The 19,738-nt window shown below is 35.9% G+C and overlaps 1 protein-coding gene across 1 annotated transcript in view; it reads right to left on the minus strand.

The window, feature by feature from the left end:
• Positions 1 to 12,024: 12,024 nt before the first annotated feature.
• LOC123880453 (5-hydroxytryptamine receptor) overlaps positions 12,025 to 19,738 on the minus strand; it is a 40,526-nt gene continuing 32,812 nt past the window's right edge. The window contains exons 2-5 of the mRNA XM_045928583.1: positions 15,366 to 15,459; positions 14,279 to 14,539; positions 13,505 to 13,748; positions 12,025 to 13,307 (exon numbers count right to left, since the gene is read on the minus strand). Of these exons, the coding sequence (XP_045784539.1) occupies positions 12,449 to 13,307; positions 13,505 to 13,748; positions 14,279 to 14,510 (1,335 nt within the window). The 5' untranslated portion in view covers positions 14,511 to 14,539; positions 15,366 to 15,459 and the 3' untranslated portion in view covers positions 12,025 to 12,448. The remainder of the gene's footprint in view (positions 13,308 to 13,504; positions 13,749 to 14,278; positions 14,540 to 15,365; positions 15,460 to 19,738) is intronic.

Genomic DNA, 19,738 nt, shown 5'->3' on the forward strand with positions numbered 1-19,738 from the left:
TTTTATGCTTATTTTAACACCGTTACTTATATACAAAACCTAGGAAGATTTTGTATGTAAACTAGGGTTCGTTTGGTAAAATATATTCAGAACACGTCAACCATATCTTTACGAGCATGAATATAGACTGAATCCTAATGTCTCCCGAACAGCATCCGTAATAAGCGATACAAATCAAATACGTACCTATACGACGGGCCGTGTTTGTTTAGGATTTATCAAAGAGCAAAAACAAGCAGAGTGTTTAGTATGAGATTTTACATCTCACCAACTTTGATAGAATTCGAACCTCGAAACAGTAACGTCAGAGTGTAATGGACCTAAACTTTCTTAAAAAGTCAAGAATTCAGTGCCACAGATTTTAATTTCACAACGTTTGCGCTTGGAGTGATGGCTGTAGAATTGTAGATGTATGAAATTATTGAGTTTCGAAACGGGATAGTTAAGGTTCATTTTGATTTAATACTGATGTGTTTCGACGCTTGAATTCCATCAACCGATACTGAACCAAACCGAGGGAGATGTAAAACCTTATACTAAGTAAGCAAACTGAATTGGGGGCAGTGCGGCGTGGTTGCGACTGCGTATGTGAAATGATTGCGTAGATTATGCAATGTGTACTCTTGTCGAAAACTGTATGCGTGGCTGAACTTCGGCTGTTTGTTTGCCCTCTTTGACGAAGAGGTTCAGTTAATATTACTAAGCATTCGTTAACATCTGACATTTAGTCAAGTCCAGGTTGAAATAATTATTCGTCGCAATTCAGAAGGCAGATATTTTATATACCTACTAGTTATATGAAGTTTCACTTGTGAGGCTGGGGATTGAGTGAGATTAAGTACTAATATAAGTATATACTATGACCCTTAAGTGCTTTAATTGCTAAATGACTACTACAACTACAGTCGAGTTGGATTGATGAGTTGACATAAAACGTCAAATGCTTTTATATTCATATGAAATACAAGAAATCTTCGAGAATGCGGGCGATATACCTTCGATATAGCAAACCCTTGTTACCAATGTGACGGAGGTCGCTCGCGAGACACATACGTCATTATACTTATTGGTTGTCAATTATGTCAACTGCTAGAATTTTCTAATGGACACGCACCTTTTGACTCATAGAGATATTATATAAACAAATGAAATATGTCAATCATTTCGGTGATACCCATTTTGATCAAGTTTTGATCATAGAGGTATTGATAAATTCTTTTTATTGATGCCTTTTTAACCCCCGACCCAAAAAGAGGGGCGTTATAAGTTTGACTTGTGTGTCTTGGTTTGATACCCTATTTAACCCTATTTGAACCCTATTTAACAAAAAATTTAAGTAAGAACGAATATAAAGTAGATTAGTGCAAACAACGTGAAATATGAGTTATTCACTTACCCATTAAAAGAAAATGCTGAATTAAAACACGTTTTTGGACAACTGACATTACAACAACATTAACTGACATCATATTTTCAGACTTAGGCCCAATTTGGAACAACCTTTTCCTAAACCGAGAGGGTTTTCCAGACAGCAGTTTAGGAACTGTGCTTGCGTGAACATTTGTCGTAGTTAGGAAAACACACGCATGCCCCTGGGGTACTATCATCCTACCATCCTACCCTCGATCGGCAGAATATGAAGTTCTTAGATCTTGGGATAAACGTACGTGAAGTCTGCACAAAATAAGATACAAATTATAGACTTTCAGAAAAATTATACGTACTTTAAATTTTAAGCTCTGAAGAATTGGCTTCAATAAATAGTAATTATCTAGTGTCTTCTTGTTTTATTTCCCAATTCTCCATACACAAGTTAATTTGGAGAGTATCGTAAAACAAAGTTAGGAAATACAATACGAAACTCGACAAAGGCGAAGCCAATTTACAAACAATTTAAAACTTCCATTTCAACAATTATAGATATACTTATCTACTAGATTTTTCCCGCAACTTTGTCCGTGTGAGTTTAGGTTTTCCGTTGGACACTATTTTCAGGGATAAAATGTAGCCTATGTACTCGTACGTACGTTCCTAGGATGCAAGCTACCAAACCTACCAAATTTTGTTAAAATTGGTTACACGGATGGGCCGTGAAAAGTAAGCAGACAGACAGACGGACAAACTGATACACTTTTGCGTTTATATAGTATGGATTATTTTGCAATACATGAGCTTTTTTCATTACGTAACAATGTAGCTATGTATAATATTCAAGAAAACGGTGTATACCTACATAAAGTAGAAACTATTTAAGTTACATAACGATGAAATTTGATGCGCTGGTAAGCACTCGTAACTAAGCAAAGATGGTGATAAAAAGCCGTATATTTACTATGCTCCAATGTCACAGCCATCCATTAGTTAATGGACAAGACGACTAATCGTTGCAAAAGGTAACTTTTTGTTCTAAATAACCGAGCCGACTGTATTCCTTGAAGGTCCAAGGGAATTGTTTGTAGAAAAAAATTGTCTTTGGGAATAGATACATGTGACTCAGTTACCACAGTGCATAAATCAATCGATTGCGGTGGTTAACAGTTTTAATAACGTACTCTAAGTTGAGTCGTATGTGGATTGTGGAAGAATCGCATCGCATTATTATCTCAGGAAAACCCCTACCATTAAGTGATTATTGGAAAGGGGCCATGACCCTCAGCAATGAATAATACAGCGCAAGTACCTTAGCAAAGTTAATTTTTGTGTCCTTCTCAATAGGTAGAGTTTGGAGGGTTTGCCGACTTCTGCCTTTTATAAGATTTGTAATATTTTTAGAGATGTAAGGACAACCTATTTAAAACATAGGTTATTAGTTATCACTTATTAAATTTAATATAATAAAATGATTTATGAATGAATCCTTGAACATTAATAGGCACTTACTATACCTACCTACTATAATATTGCTCCTACCAAATTGGTACCTAAGTTTGAAGGAAGTTTATTAGAACTTGGCAAGTTGGCACCGACTCGGATCTCAATAATATTTTCTTATGAACAAAGGCACATCTAACTATTATTCCATAAACTAAACTTAGTCCCAAGTTTTTACAGGTATCTACCTACCCAATGTTTTAGTAAGATTAAACCATTACAATAATATCCCCAATATAAAGTAAAAACAAAGTTAGGAACACACAAAAGGCCCGAAAATATTATAAATGTCTTATATCGCTGTGGGTATGCAATATTCTTTCATTTCCCTAAGGCAAGAAGTAAAATATGTGGCATTGTAAATCACTCGATCCCATCGATAACTTGGTCTACATCGAAAATCCATTTAGATACTTTTTATTCGTGAATCGGTGTTACTGAGAATATTTTTAGGGTTTCCTGCAATCACCATCAGTTCAAGATTTACGTGATTTGACCTTTGATGTATTTTGTTACGGAGTGTAACACGGAAAGGTCCGCGAAGAAATCAAGCCTAATTGGGATAAAATATCTTTATTGACGTGAAAACTCCTTTTGGCGATTTAGGGATATTTAACCATCAAGCAAGGTTTCATAACAAATATATTTTGTTTACTAAGTTTAGTGATCATATATAGACTTGAATTTGATTTGAATTTACTTGGCAAAAGTTTGGTTGCTACTTGCTAGGTCTGCTGATTATAGCTTCTACTTGGTTTTCGTTGAACCATAACCTTTACCTCCCACATGATGGTTAGATATTATTATGATCCTGACATATAGATATCCCATATAAATCATTGCTGAAGTAAAAATATACCTAAAGGTTACCTACACTTTGATGTACCAATTTATCATGGAAGTAATTTCACCAGTATCACATATAAGCATTGAGTTTGACAGAGGAGCATCAGTTCTCATACATCAGGCGTCAAAAAAGTGGTACCGTTAAGTTCACAGCGTACTTTTTACCTAATCCCGTATAAGTAAAACGACATACTTATAAGCTTTTTAATTAAATATAGGTAATTTAATCTTTTATTCTTGTTATATTATTTATTCCATGTTAAATTGTTTAGTTTATAGGTTTATATTGGACTTAGGGACTTCATAACTATGAACTTTGTCAATATTACGTGGACAAATTAAAAAAGTTTTCTATCTATCATGTGTACTGTGTTTCATTTGATATTGAAAAGCGATACACTGAGCGATATTCTAGCAAAAATCTAATAATTATTACTGAAATATTTGCAAATCCTAACAGATACCTCACTCGAACTTCACCGACACCTCGCCCATACATCACCAAAACCGCACCGAAAGTTCGATGAAACCTAACCGAAACCTTACCGGCACCTTACCAAATCCTCACCGTACCTTCAACGAAACTGAGCTGGACCTTACCGACACCTCACCGATACCTTACCGAAACCTAACCAATACCTCACCGAAACTTCAACGGAACCAAACCGAAACCTAACCTAACGACACATTTTATTGAAACCTCACCGAAAGCAAAACTACAACGAAATGAAACCTAAACCTCACTGAATCCTCACTGAAACTTCAACAAAATTACAAAACCTTACCAAAACCTCACCGAGATCTTACCGCCCGCGACACCTCACTGAAACTTCAACGAAACCTTATCGTAACTTCCACGAAACCAAACTGAAACCATCACAGAAAAAAGCAGATCCAGTGCACCGAATGATGAAAAACACGACTGGTAACGGTAAGGACGCGACGCACGTGGCAGTTTGTTGCTCTAAGACTACTATTATGATAACTCTCTGCCCGCAAGTAGCTTTTCTTAGTGTCATTTGTGCGAAGGCGTGATTGATCTGTAGCGGCGCGATTGCGAATCAATCACGACAATCTGTTGTTCTTCAATAAACAATGTAAAAATCTTATTACACGTCGGCTCAAGATTTGTCATAAATGACATGAAACACCTACCAGTACTACCACACAGTTACATTTTGTTCCGTTTGCCGTGGAGACCCTGGGGCTATGAGGCTTTATGCTATTCACCGCGGTTGATTGCCTCATCTGGAGACAAAAGGAGTAGCACAATTTTGTACGTAAGATATCTTTATCTCGGAAAATTAAACAGTCCCCACCAACAGATATAGAATAGAAGAAACTAACCTTACAAGTAATTTTTGATACGATTTACTGGTCTGGAATCACTTTCCTACAGAAAAAGCACCAGCAAGAAACTCAATGTTTGCGCTCCCGATCTACGGGTCATGCCTGAAAACCAACATTGCAGACTGACTGCCGCATCAAGCTGAGGCAGCGCCCCGTTTAGCTAAAATAGATAACTAAGCTAGTTTTAAGGGTCCTGAACTTGGGTCTTCTTGGGAAACCAGGGAGCATGAACATTGCTTGGCTACTTGGTTCCCCGGGGACTATGGTACCCTATCAGTTCATAATTATTATCATATTATTTTATCTGTTAACTTTTTTATTATTATCACACTAATATTATAAAGGCGAAAGTTTGTATGTGTGTGTGTGTGTGTGTGTGTGTGTGTGTGTGTGTGTGTGTGTGTGTGTGTGTGTGTGTATGTTTGTTACTCCTTCACGCAAAAACCACTGGACGGATTTGGCTGAAATTCGAAATGGAGATAGATATTATCCTGGATTAGCACATAGGCTACTTTTTATCCCGGAAAATCAAAGAGTTCCCACGGGATTTCGAAAAATCTTAATCCACGGGGACGAAGTCGCGGGCGTCAGCTAGTTTATTATATATTTATAACAGTCCCATTTTCAAAAACCTAAATCCACGCGGTCTAAGTTGCCCGCATGGTGAGGCTATACTTATATTGTAAATTTATATTGTAAAGAGGAAATATTTTTGTTTGTTTGTTTATTGGTTCGTTCGTTCGTTTGTTTGTTGATTAGTTATATATATCCTGGTTATATCATTTCAGTTGCATGATAAGAAGTTTTGTTTTAGCTATTTGATTCCGTTGGCTCATGCTTTTATTGGTCATGGAAGTGTGATAAACTACTTGGCTACAGATACCAAGCTAAACAAGATTAGTTTCACTCCTCGAGAAAGTTCTAAAGGCTGGCGCTATCGCGATCAGAGCTGTGAAACCAGGTCAGCTATTGAAGCGAGAAAGATCTGTAAATCAGCTGAAAACTACGATAATAGGATTATGAAACTTAGACCAGTCAATACGATCATACAAATTAAACTCATGTATACCTATGCAAAGTTTTTTTATTCTGGGAAAGAAACTCCAAGTCTCTTGTTTTGTTGCATAGAGCCTAAGTTTGCTGGATATTTTTCAATTTTTTATTTGGTCTTTGATTGCGATTTTATCGTCTAGTTGTAAATAATACAAAAAGCGTTTTTCTCTCCGTAAATGTAGTCCAATTTTCATAATTTTTCGGGTTCCGTACCACAAAAGGAAAAAAGGAACCCTTATATTATGATCACTTTGTTGTCTCTCCGTCTGTCTGTCTGTCTGTCTGTCTGTCTGTCTGTCTGTTTGTCTGTCTGTCTGTCTCTCTGTCTGTCCGTCAAATTGGCTAATTTTGTAAACTTTGGCTCAGCTTTAAAAGCTGAAAGTTTATGTTTTGTGAATTCTATTTTATAGAATACAAAGCTTGTTTTTCAGTTATCAGTTACTTTTTATTCGCAGTTGGGATTTTTAGTTGTTTCAATTATGTCATTTTTCATAAAATTGAAACCTACCGTTTTTACAAGTAGCACTGAGAACAATAACCTTTTAGAGCAATTTTAAAACAGAGCACTTTGTGCAATTGTTTTTACGTTTATATCTTCTTCCAGGAATTTTCTTGGTTCAGAACATCTAATTCTATAAAGCGAAAGAGCTAATCGCAAAAAATGCCGTGCGGATTTTATTTAAAAAATTCTAAGCACTCGTCAAGTATTTTTGCGACTTCTTACCAAATTACTTCGTTGATTGAAAGCACTGTGACATTGGATACGCTCCATCGTTACCATTTGTAATTTAATTTCTAACTAAAGATCATACTTCTATTTTCATCTGAGCTTTTCTATTACTCCCAAAAAAGTTGAAGGGTTTGAGTCCTTACAAACTGCGAAAAGTTAGAAAAAAGACAATTTGGCTTGTAGTACACAATTTTTAAAGTAAACTAAATTGACCGTTCTTTTTAGTTCTATCCTTTTCACTATTTTTACTGCAGAAAATAATACTTGACTATACTTTAAAACAGATTATTTACAATCAAGGCACCAATTTGCTGTTAAACCTTCACAGAATTTGCATCGGCCTCAAGCCTTACGAAATTGTTGTTAAAATAAGGTCATCATCTCAAGCCATATCAGTCTCATCAATGAGCAAGGATGAAAAAAGGATCCTTTTAGAATGAAAAGGTTTAAGCCAGAGTTCACCAAGCTGATCAAGTACCTACGCATTAGAAGACTTCACATATCTTTGCGAACATAAAGGAGAACTCTCAAGCATGCAGGTTTTCTCATGATGTTTTCCTTCGCCGTTAAAGGGGATCGAAGCCCGAAATCCCCCCGAAGGGAAGAAATGAAGTAATTTATTATATTTCTTAGGGCAAAACATAATAAAACAGGAAAATACGATACTTTTATAAAACCGATCCACCGTTTACTAATAGCCTATACTTTACCCTCGCTCTTAAGTATGATGGCGGTTAGATAATAACACCAGATGGTTTGCAGCATGTTTACATAAGTTTAGATATTTTCAACTTTTGCTATTTTACTACATAAAATTTCATTTTAACAAAAGTATACGTGCACTTTTAATAAAACATGCCTGCTGGGAGCACTTTTAGTAGACGTATACTAAATTGTTGTTTCAAAAATTCTAGGATTGTTTACGAAACGGCAAAATCTTAAATTTGCAAGATTTGCACCTATACTTAACATAGATTTAATCGTAGCTAATAAATCTATGAATTGCCAATAGAGGAAGTACATTCCTTTGTGTTAGTTCCTTAGTGTAACTGGTAGGTACTAGTATACCTAGAGAGCCACTCCGTCGCGCCGTCCGCGTCGCGTCGCGCGGGTCGCACTGCGTAGTGTGATCCCATCACACTCACCTGTATGTGGATAGTAATCTCTGGAACCACTGCACCTATTTGACAAATTCTTCACCACTTGAAAGTTACATTATTCCAGATTGATAGGATATTATGTATTATATAGGAAGGTATATTAGGTAGGTATGAAGTGAGGGGTGGAGGGAGGGGGGGGGGGGAGGGCACACGTTGCTTGCACGAGCCCGGAAAATCAATGAATTCCCACGGAATTTTTAAAAACCCATATCCATGGGAACGAAGTCGCGGGCATTAGCTAGTGATGAATAATTCCAAAATCAAGTACTTATAAGTAGCGATGTTAGAGTAAGTTTATTTGATTTGGATTGTGATGAATAACGTATTACTCCTCGACCTGTCGTGAACAATAGGTACATGACTCCCACATCGATTTAACGCATAAGAATAAAGGGTTGATTACAATAACCTTCATCAGGCTTAATTAACGTGGAAACCACGTTAACTTGTTGCTGTACTGTTTACGAAGGTAGAGAATAGAGTTCGACAAGGCCTGAAATCTCAGTTCACATTTGACCTTTAAATGTTAAAGATACTTAACAATTAATAGCGTTTTCAGTATTGATTTGAGTTTACGGATAAATTTAGCAATTTCGTTACCTATTGTAAGTACTTACCTAGTGAAAATTTGCAATGTAAGGTTTGAATGTTGGTGTAAAATTAAAGTTCGTGTCGATTCACTGTGAAAAAGTAATGGTGAAAATTTGTGAAATTTCATATTGTTATCACAATGCCACAACGCCAAAAAATGAGAATCCCAAATGAAGAAATATGCGAATACATCTGCACGGCTCCAGCATCCAGCATCCGCTTCCGAGCTTGATTAATAGTTTTTACTTTATCTCTCTCAACCTTGTAAATGCATTTATTTTTTCATTCTTTTTTCAATTACGCTTAAATTATTGGACTCGTAATTTGAACAATGTCAATGAGTTAATTAAAGTTAGAATGTTTTAAAAAAAAACATTTATAATAATATTATCTATAGCATTTTGTAGCTATAATCACAAAAAAATTCAGAAGCTCTAATTGAATTTTTTCTTTGGTACTTAGAGTCCTTTCAGATCTATATAGAGCGAACTTAGCGACTTTGCTCAGTTTTAAAACATATATCGTTATAACTGAAACTTAAGTCTTAGTAAATTCCAGTTAGTATAACTACTATTAGAAACGTTAAATTTTATGTTAATATTAACCTGTTTCTGAACGCACTATATTTAAATATATTTTTCCATGAAATTATATTATAATTATATGCATCAAAAATATTGTATGTTTCTTTGTTACATCTCTAAAGTACTTGCTAATTATTTGAATAAAAAGTCTTTTTAATTTTTACGCCTAAACTGATTAACATGAATGAAGGAAAAGCAAAGGATTACTATAAATGATTTTTTTATAAAAAAGACGGGACTATTATAAACCTGAATCGCGGGCAAAAGTATATCAAAATGACTCCAAAATAATGAAATTATAATATAAGTACTTACAGAAATTACTTAGTCTTTTTAACCTTCGTACCACGACCTCCGGTCCAAGTTCAGACGTTGTCACCCTAATAACAAAGTTTCATTTTATACTACCCGAGTGAACTGTGATACTACCCATTGTCTCATATCTGCATTAACTGTGTTTAATGGAATTAGTTAATAACTAAGGTAACTGAATGCCGCACTCCCCAGTGTAGGTAGTAAAAATAAATGAAGATAAAGAGTCGTACCCGGTCCCAGCTGATTAAACGAAGCAAAAGTTTGGAGGATACAATTTTGCTTTATTTTATAAAGTAGGTTTTATCTTTAAAACTCGTGGAAAAGAATAAATATTTCACGGAACGGCAGCCGTGCACATTCCATTGAGGAAAAAAGTATAGCCCTGTTATTTTAAAGTCAGATTTCAGCAAAATTAATAATTTCAGAGTTGCTAACCATGTTTAGTTTTTGCATTGTAATGCGTTCATGTTACTCGTTCTATTTTATTGGTAGGTAGTGAGTTGGTAGGAATCTACTTATTGGATCGGTGTGTTTCAGCCATAAGAAGTAAATTAACTTGCAGTGTTTGAATTTTTTTGTAATTGTGACGAAATATGTCAATCAAGTTGAATTTCCAAACTGTCAACTCGATCCAATTGAATATTTTAGATCTTGATCGATGATTACCCTTTGTTATTCCCAATGAATATCGTTTCAGAAGCCACTGGATATTGTTTCTAACGTGTGTTATTTTCAAAATTATCCACATTTTTATTACTTACTCAATGAAAATACCTCCGGCAAACCAGATATAAAAGTTTTAAAATCTAAACCTTCAATTAATAAGAATAACCAATCTTGGAAATAAAAGAAAGCCTAATAAAGATGGGGCGTTTATTTAGCTTTAAAAAAATTAATTACAGCGAAACTTACCTCGTGTGAAATAGTAATAAATGTGATACTGTCCAGACTATTACGGTATTCCGAACAAGAGGACCTAATGGCACATTAAAAATAGGTAATAAATGAACGTTTCGCCGATAATATGATACTGAACGTTTACGGTCAATTTATGGCTGTGACTTTGTAAAGAATACTTCACACCAACCTACGGTTATTTAAAGCAATGATATTGTCCTAATCTTTTGAATTAACTAAGCTAGAAACACCATATCTAACCCAACGCAAAGTAACATGTTGTAACTTGAGACATAAAATTATAGTAGATGATGCCCGCGACTTCAACCGCATTGATTTAGATTTTTTTAAATCCCGTGAGAACTCTTTGATTTTTTTAAGAAATAGTCTAGATCCGTCCCCAGCTCTCTGTAACAATTAGATGATACCTGATGATGATGACGGAACTTTTTCCACGTGAATTTTAACTTTTATATAAATTCCGCAGGAACTCTTTGATTTTACCGGACCAGAAGTAACCTATGTTACTTCTGGTCCTTCCACGAGGCTATTTAATTTTATTTTGTTCTTAGGTTATGAATAGAAATATTAATTAATCAATCAAAATTAATGGCTAAATATAAACTGAGTTCGGTTGTTGACCTGTGATCTTTTTTTTTTCTCTCTTCTGGCTTTACACAGATTAGCCAGTGTCAGGTTTATAGTTATTTACAAGTTAGGGAAAAGCAAGAAAATTTCGCGTCCGCTAAGTACGCAGTTTCCCCACCTGTGTATCAGATATTTGATATCTTTGAATGCAGTTCTTATTTTAAAGTCAACACCATGGTTCCTTGCAAAAATTCCTCTATCTCTAATAGTCTTAAGGATTTCTGAGTATTCACTTGTAATAAAACAGGGCATTCGCCGTTTTCTAATAGGACGACAATGAAAAAACGCGAATGCTTTAGGTTTTGTTCCAAGCGAATATTCAGGTTTATCAGCACCTTAACAATTTAAATTTTCGCATCACTGACCGCTCCCAATAGCCTAATGGTTAAGATGGTCTCCTAGTGGGAGAGTCCGGGGTCTGATCCCGAGCAAGCACTCGTAAGTAATTAGTATAGGTACCTATTACTTGCTTTAACGGTGAAGGAAAACAAACGCTTTTACTTAGAAAGACACGGCTGGCTGACACGTTAACCAGTACTCACTTAGTTGTTCGATTTTAATTAAGCTTCTAAATTCTAACTCATGCAAGTATTTTACGTTATCGTCGTATCATTTTGTTTATTGTGGTAGACGCGCCTTAATCAAGTTTCACAACGAAGGAAAATTTAATTAGAAATTTTGAAGTGATGACGTCGCGTTTGCCATTTTCGGAGAAGATTTATCTTCACTTAATAAATCAGGAATAAATATCATTTTAGAAGTAGCTATCCTTTATTGATGTAGTTATTCCTGTATTACATACTTAGACTAAATCGGTTTATATTTTTTAGTTGAACTAAGTTTTTGAGTGAATAGATTCTCTAGTTTTTGGGTCCGAAAAACGTTGCATTTCAAGAATGGAAAAAATGCTAGTATTCATACCTGCTTACTCGTACAATACAATACTTACCTACAATTATATTAAAATAAAAGACATAAATAATAATAATTATTATATTTCAGGAAAAATATATATAAGATACCTACTAAGTATAGGTAACTGAAACACTTCTTCATAAGTTATTTAATGATATTTCAAATTACTATTTAAATTATTAGTACCTACCTTATATTCATGACTACAATCATTGATCACAGTAAGTTCTATTGTATCTAAGTTAAGATTGTATTTATTAAGCTTACTTAACACATCCCTTACTTAAAAATGTTTTATTAAACCTATACTTATAGGTAATTTAATAGGAATTAGACATTATACTTATTCATAATCACATTTATCACGTACAAAAAAAATAAGGGGGTGTAAATATATCTCTGAAAATGTAACAAGATAAAGTAATATGTTTATGTATCGAGCTAAATGAGGTCAGTCGGGTTGGGGCGAAGGTTCTCGAGATGGGCGGCTAGGGCGGCGCGCGGCGGCGGCGCGCGCGGCGGCCGCACAGCAGGCGCTGGAACGCGTGTCGGAACTCCGGGCTGAACACGGTGTAGATCACCGGGTTCAGCGTGGAGTTGAAGTAGCCCAGCCACAGCGACAGCGACGTCAGCACCGGACTCACCTCGCAGTTGCACGTCGGGACTAAAATAGCTAATACGAAAAAAGGAAGCCAGCACGCGACGAACGCGCCGGTTATTATTGCTAATGTCTTCGCCGCTTTTCGTTCTCTCTTGGAGTCGGCCGCCTCTTTGGGTTTGCGACGTACCAGCGTCGGATAGTAAGCGGCGGCGACCGCTCCGTAACCCGTCGTCGACGGGTCCGCTTCCAGGCCGTTGACGCACGACTGCTTCTCGGGGCTCGTGTTGTTCGACGATACGTTTGTGATGCCCGTCGTTGTCGTTTCGGATATGGTGGGCAGCGGACGACCGATTACCGCCACCACTGCCGCGGCTATACCGCCGCTGCCCCCCGCCGCGACTAGAGCTCCACCCGCAGGGACAGGTGGTGGTCCTCCTCTAGTCGTCGTTCCCGGTCGCCTTCTTATTCTTTTCCTAGCCGTTTGATATATCCGCCAATACAATATTAAGATAACTAGCACTGGTACGTAGAAGGACGACGCGGTTGCAAATATTTGATAGCCCACATCTTGACTGACGACGCAACGAAGATCTTCGGAGACGCGTCGGTTCCAGTCGGGATCTTTCCAACCCAGGAGTGGTGCAATACAAACTAGGAAGCTTGCGACCCAAACGCACGCGATCATATAACCAACTCGACGTGCAGTTCGTGCGTGGATGTAATCGATGTTTGTCACAGCCCAATACCTTAAAAAAAGAGATAGATACATAAGGATGTCTTTGAAAAACTACAATTGAAATAATTACAGACACTAGAGATATTATCGAAGACAGACTATTGCTTTGTGACCTTGAGTCACCTCACCTAACAATCGATAACAATTGAAATTGACTAAAATTTTATTGTTTTGGTCAATTAAAATACTTTTCACCATGCGGCTTACCTATCAAGGGCAATAGCAACTAGATGCAGAATGGAGGCAGTACAGCACAACACATCCCCCGAGGTCCACATATCGCAAAGCTCGGGCCCCAGCGTCCAGCGCTGGGCAACTTCGTATACCGCGCCGAGGGGCATCACTAGACAGGCCACCAGGAGATCTGCTACCGCCAGCGATAAGATCAACTGGTTAGCAGCACTGCGTAAATGCCGCTCTAGCAGTATTGCTGCTATTACAAATACATTACCTGCAACAATAAATAATTCAATATTATAGATCTCATTAATATTATACTTTACCTTTGTTTTTGTATCTTATAGAATTATTTTTAGAGGTTAGGACACTTTAAATATCATAGCGATTCAGGTTGAATACCGGGAAAGACAATTCGAAAATAATATTATGCTTTCGATAAATAAAACGAGTACTTATTATTATTCAAATAGATAAATATTATACTTTTGAACAATAAATATAGGTACTTAGATACTACCGTTTGAATTGTAAGATTTGTTTGATTCTAAAGATTTCAAGAAACTAAATGTTCAAATATTTATGTATTTCCGCGGCTTTCAATAATGCAACAATAACTCAATTCGTAGATCAGAACCGAATGTTAGTTCAGTAATATTGTTATAAATTATGACGTGACTAAACTAAATATGAATATTAGAAACACATGTTGTTCACTAATGCTCGTTGATAAATAATTATGGTTTCCTGTTATGCTGCACTACAAGAATTTAAATGTTAGTCATTGGAAAACAAATACTGTACCAATTACTGTTGCCAGAATCAGTAAACCGAGGAGAACCGCCTTCGCTGCGGCGCGTATGAGGGCGGCAGGTGAGTCAAAGGGCGCGGACGAATTCCACCAGGTGTCGTTTGTTGCAGTGGAGTTCCATGCGTTGGGCACCCATTCCGTCGTATTCCAGGTGGCATTTTGCACTGGAAACTGGTACAGGGCTTCCCAATCCAACAGATCGTCGCTCCCGTCCGCGCCCTCCATGCTCTCTCACCGCCACACCCCGCCACCAACTGTCAAAATGTAGAGCTAGTTAAAGTGGAGCGGCTTCTCATTAAGAAGAAAGTCTTCAAGCCTACAAAGATCTTGAATATTATTATAGTAAAATTATTATGTTAAGAGAAGTAACCCTGGCGCTTTTCCCAGCGCTTTCCAAACAAACGTAATTTAGTTCTAATTTGAATACTAGCCAATCTAGTTCGATGAAATTTTGTAGACCCGTTCTAGAAAAAAAATATTTTGTGTGTGTATTTTGTCAGATTTCCGTAAAAATAAGTAGTATCGAAGTTTGAAGATAAGACGACTTAAAGATTTATCTATACATATAATAAAATTGTAGAAAATTGGTGTCTGTACAATGGAAATATATAAAAAAAAGTAGCAGGGGTTGTTATTATATCGATGCCGAACCCGAAATTGTAATTAATTTTTTTTTTGTCTGTTTGTCTGTATGTTTGTGCACGCTAATATCAGAAACGGCTTATTCGATTTAGATACGGTTTTCACTAATATATTGTAGTAAGCTTCACTTAACATTTTAGTGTTTATTTCATGTCAATCGGTTCATAAATAAAAAAGTTATGTCAATTTAAAGAATCACGGCGAACATTTTTAACGTACAGAGTACGTACTACAAGCCTCGCGCCTGAACGTCCGTGGTTATATAAAGCGCGCTGATTCCACGCGAACGAAGTCGCGGGCACAGCTAGTTTGTAAGTATGTTAATATTTTAGTAATTTCAGAGCAGGCGCAGATTTGCGCAAGTGTAACCACATTATTAGGTAGTTATCCCTATAATATTAATTGCGTATTAACTATATCGTAACAGTAGGTACTTACTATCTGTGTCATATTTCTGTAAGAAAAATCCCAGTGTGTCGTTCGTCATTCTGAGTCTATTCCTTGATCCCTGGTAGCAGATACCAAATCTTATCTGTAAATGAAACACATTCCATTAAAACCTTGGTCTATAATAAGTAGGCTACAGCTGCCTGTTATAAAGTTTAACATTTTCCGTGTATTGAAATTATTTTTCAATACACAGGAACAATCTAAATAAATTCTATGGTAAAACTTTGGATTTTAGGTTTCTAAAACCGTTCTTCAAGGGCGGCAAGAAATTGAACAAAGGAAATGAAGGAAATCCCTTACGGAAATTCGCTGTAGGAATACTTTTAGTAGATGGTCTCTAACTATAACGTAATATTTTTTAAATAAACACTTTTGAAGCTCCGTGTATCAAAGTTTATTTAATTTTCTATTCCTGTAATCAAAATACGTTGAAGGAGCTACGAAATAACTACGCAGTAGGTATATTGATTTTTTCTTGATACGATGTAGAGACTTATTTCATCAAAGCCATGGAAGGTATCAGTACCTCATTGTGTCTGCCGTTTATAAAATATTTTCTCAAATAATTCGATCAAAATCTCAATTTTTGGGAAAGCCTTTCTCTTGGAATGAAGCTTAATACGTGACGAGGGTACGTGAGGCGCGGTTACCCCTTCAAAATACAAAATAAAGCAAAATAATGCTTTTCAGCTATCTTATTTACACAGACTACAGTGTCAATACAATTACGGCAGCCAATAATTTTGAGTCAGGTTTAGTCTAAGTACTTATATTATGTTTGTAATTTACTGCTTTTGTTGAAAAATATACTTAATTGAATGCAAACTGTTACTATATTATGATTTAAACAGTTTTTAAACAGTTGTCGGTATTAATGTAAGTAATAATACTTTGATACTTATATACATTTTATTCATAATATAGGTACTTAGACACACAGATATTAGCATGGATATTATGTGTCTCTTTGTTTGTTGCTTCTTTACATTCCAACTACTGAACCGATTCCAACGAAGTTTGGCACAAAGCTGGCACAAACCATTGGATAATTTGATAGTAAGGACCTATACTTCTTATCCCTTTTTAAAGGATTATTGTAGAAAAAAAATTGAATAAAATAATTTAGATTAATATAGAATTTGAAACAAAAATCTTAATGCTCGCGTTATGAAGTCAGGGACAAAGGCGAGCAATGATATAAATAATTCAACACGTATTCAAAATTAATGTCGTAGCGGTGAGTCTGAAAGTGATATTAATATCCTTCGTGGCGGGGAATTACGATTTTTGTATTATGCGGCACGTGGCGTGAAATTACCATGAACAACGATATTATATATCTGCATAATTGCTGACTGAATGCGAACATCTGGAGTCTGGATCAGGATGAATATTCTACTAAAAATGTATTTACAATTCAAAAATATGTGTGACGGTTCGGGATTAACTCCCTTGCGAACAATCTATACGTTTAAAATATTTATTCACAAGTTAAAAGACATAAAAAAGCTAAGCTGATTCCTGGCTACATGATAGAAGAAGTACAATTAGACTAGGTATGCCAAGGCAGTCTTGTTTTAAAAACTATAATAAAATAAAAGGAACTGTTTGAAGGCGTTCACTCCGTGGTTTACATTCATAGTCTCCAATATAAGGTTGATTTCATATTTGAAATTGAATTAAAAATGATAGAAGGTTAGCCCACTTTCATCTTAGACTGCATCATCACTGACCGCCACGTGAGATTGTAGTCAAGGGCTAACTAGTATCTAATTTTTTTTTTTTTAATTTTACGCATATTATTATATTTTTTTGTATCCCTTTTTACAAGAATAATTACAAAGAAATATAGACAATAATATAGAAATAAGACGTCCTAAGTAAACTGTCGAGCAAAAGGCGAGACATCAAAGCGATTTGAGTTATAGCAGATATTTCCCATCGGTTTTAATTTTCTACAAAGGAAAATCGTACCTCGTTTTGTTTTACTCTAAAGATATAGAATAACTTTGAATTACAAATGTTTGTTCTCTAATCATCGTAATTATATTCATACTAGTTTATGCCCGTGGATCCTCTCGTGTGGAATTCAGGTCAAGCTGAATCTAGGTTCACTGAACGTCTTAACGTGCTTTCATATTTTGTTTTGAATATAATATTGTATATTGTGAAAGTATAAAAAACTAGAGAATACCCGCGACTTCGTCCACGTTCCAACGAATTCCGTGGGAGCTTCGATTTTCCCGGATAAAAAGTAGCCTATATTCCATTTGCGGGATTCAAGCCATCTTTGTACAAATAGATGATGCCCGTGCATTTAGGTAGTTTTTTTCTTAAATCCCGAGGGAAATCTTTGATTTTCCCGGACAAAAAGTAGCCTATGTCCCTCCTCAGGATACTTACAGGCTATCTCTGTACCAAATTTCGTCAAAGGTTCAACGGATGGGCCGTATATTGTTAAAGTATAAAAAATAGCTCTATTTTTACCACTGTACCTATGTGTAAGTACAAATTACTTTGTATCTGTACCTACCCTATACAATAAGAAAGATCACGTTGGTCCTATTAAATTGAACCACAGGATACCGCAAATGGAATCGTAGAATAACAAAGTAAGTAAAAGATATGTATGTATAACCTATATTTTTTACGTTGATATTCCTCACGATATTTTCCTTCACCGTTAAAACTACTTATATTTAATCGCTTAAGACGCACATAACTCAGAAGAGTCAGAGGTGCATGTCCAGGATCAAACCCCCATCACCACTAAATTAACTTGTTAGGTGCCTTTAAATAGTAGATACTCATATTCTTATTGCATAGAAGTAGTTAGCATAACAACGTGAAAACGCAGCCTGCAGACTCAGTAGGTACTTTATTCCACCTGTTCATGATTTAGTGGGTACCACTAATTAGTAGAGTAAGCTTGGAAGATTTTTATTTAAGTATCGGTTCTTCGTCGTAAGATTCCTTACAGAGCGATTGTGGTAATCATGAATGGCCATTATATGGCAGGATTTATTAGCTGATGCCCGTGACTTCGTTCGCGTAGATTAATTATTTGAAAAGCCCGTGGGAACTCTTTGCTTTTCAGGAATAAAAAGTAGCATATGTCAGCAGTGTCCAAGTCTTTAACTATAAATCACGTCAATTCGTTGCGCGTTGCTTCGTTGCGATGTGATTGAAGGATAAACCAACAAACAAATACACTTTCGCATTTAAGTAGTGATTATGCAGCCCAATGAGCTTCACAGCTTCTCTCTGTTAGCAAAAAACCTGGTATAGGTAGTTTTATTCATACGAGAAACTACTACAATCCACAGTATTTGATTTGGTCAGTCCAAAGCATGCGCGTTCATCCATGGAGTACGGAAATGACTATGATCCCAAGTGCGTTTAATTATTATCCAAATATCCGAACAATTATCCCATCCGAATTCTATTTCGGGCATTTATTTATAAACTGTGATTTAAAAAGCATGATTAACTTGTTGGAAGAAATTATTACCGTCGCAAAATATTGCCAATGCCATTTTGTTGTTATCTTGTTTTGAAACGGGATACAAATGACTGAACTTTTCGCTTTCTGTATTTGTTTTGTTTATTTTAGTTAGTTTCCAAGTTTTTTTGTCACATGTTTTATTTAAGAAATAATATATTATTATGCAAACGTGATACATTTATGTTCACTTCCTCATCTCGCTAAGTAAATGTAAGATACCTAGACGTCAGTCTTAAATGAAAAGCTTTTGGATAAAAATATTCCTACAATGTGAGCACCTCATTATTCCCATTGGAACACACAGTCTTGTGCCTGCGTTATTTTAGCAGCTACGAGTACCTACATAGAATATATTTTTGTGTTTAGAAAATGAAAATCTGTTATTTTACTTAGTTTGCTTGTATAGGTAAATTGACGACAATTCACTAAATAAAAAACACTTCGTGGACTTGTACACCTCACAGGTAGAGTCATTTTATGGGACGCTGCTCACTCACTTTTTAGAGAAGTGACCATTTACATCGTATTGTTTTTAAGTAGGTAAGTAATTAATGCAATTGAAGTACCCCGAAATTCCATAATATTTATTCAATCCTAATATACTAGCTGTGGCCCGTGACTTCGTCTGCGTGATTTAGGTTTTTATAAAAATCTCGTGGGAATTCTGTGATTCGTCAGGATAAAAATTAACCTAGTGCTCAGATAGAGTCTTTAACTCTATATCTATGCAAAAATCACGTCGAACTGTTGCTCCGTTGTGGCGTGATCAAAGGCAAACCAACAAATAAACACTCTTTCGCATTTATACTCGTAGGTAGTGAGCGTAAGTGATTGAACAATATATAATTCAGTGCTA

This window comes from Maniola jurtina, chromosome 3 (genome assembly GCF_905333055.1).
Source record: "Maniola jurtina chromosome 3, ilManJurt1.1, whole genome shotgun sequence".
NCBI lineage: Eukaryota > Metazoa > Arthropoda > Insecta > Lepidoptera > Nymphalidae > Maniola > Maniola jurtina.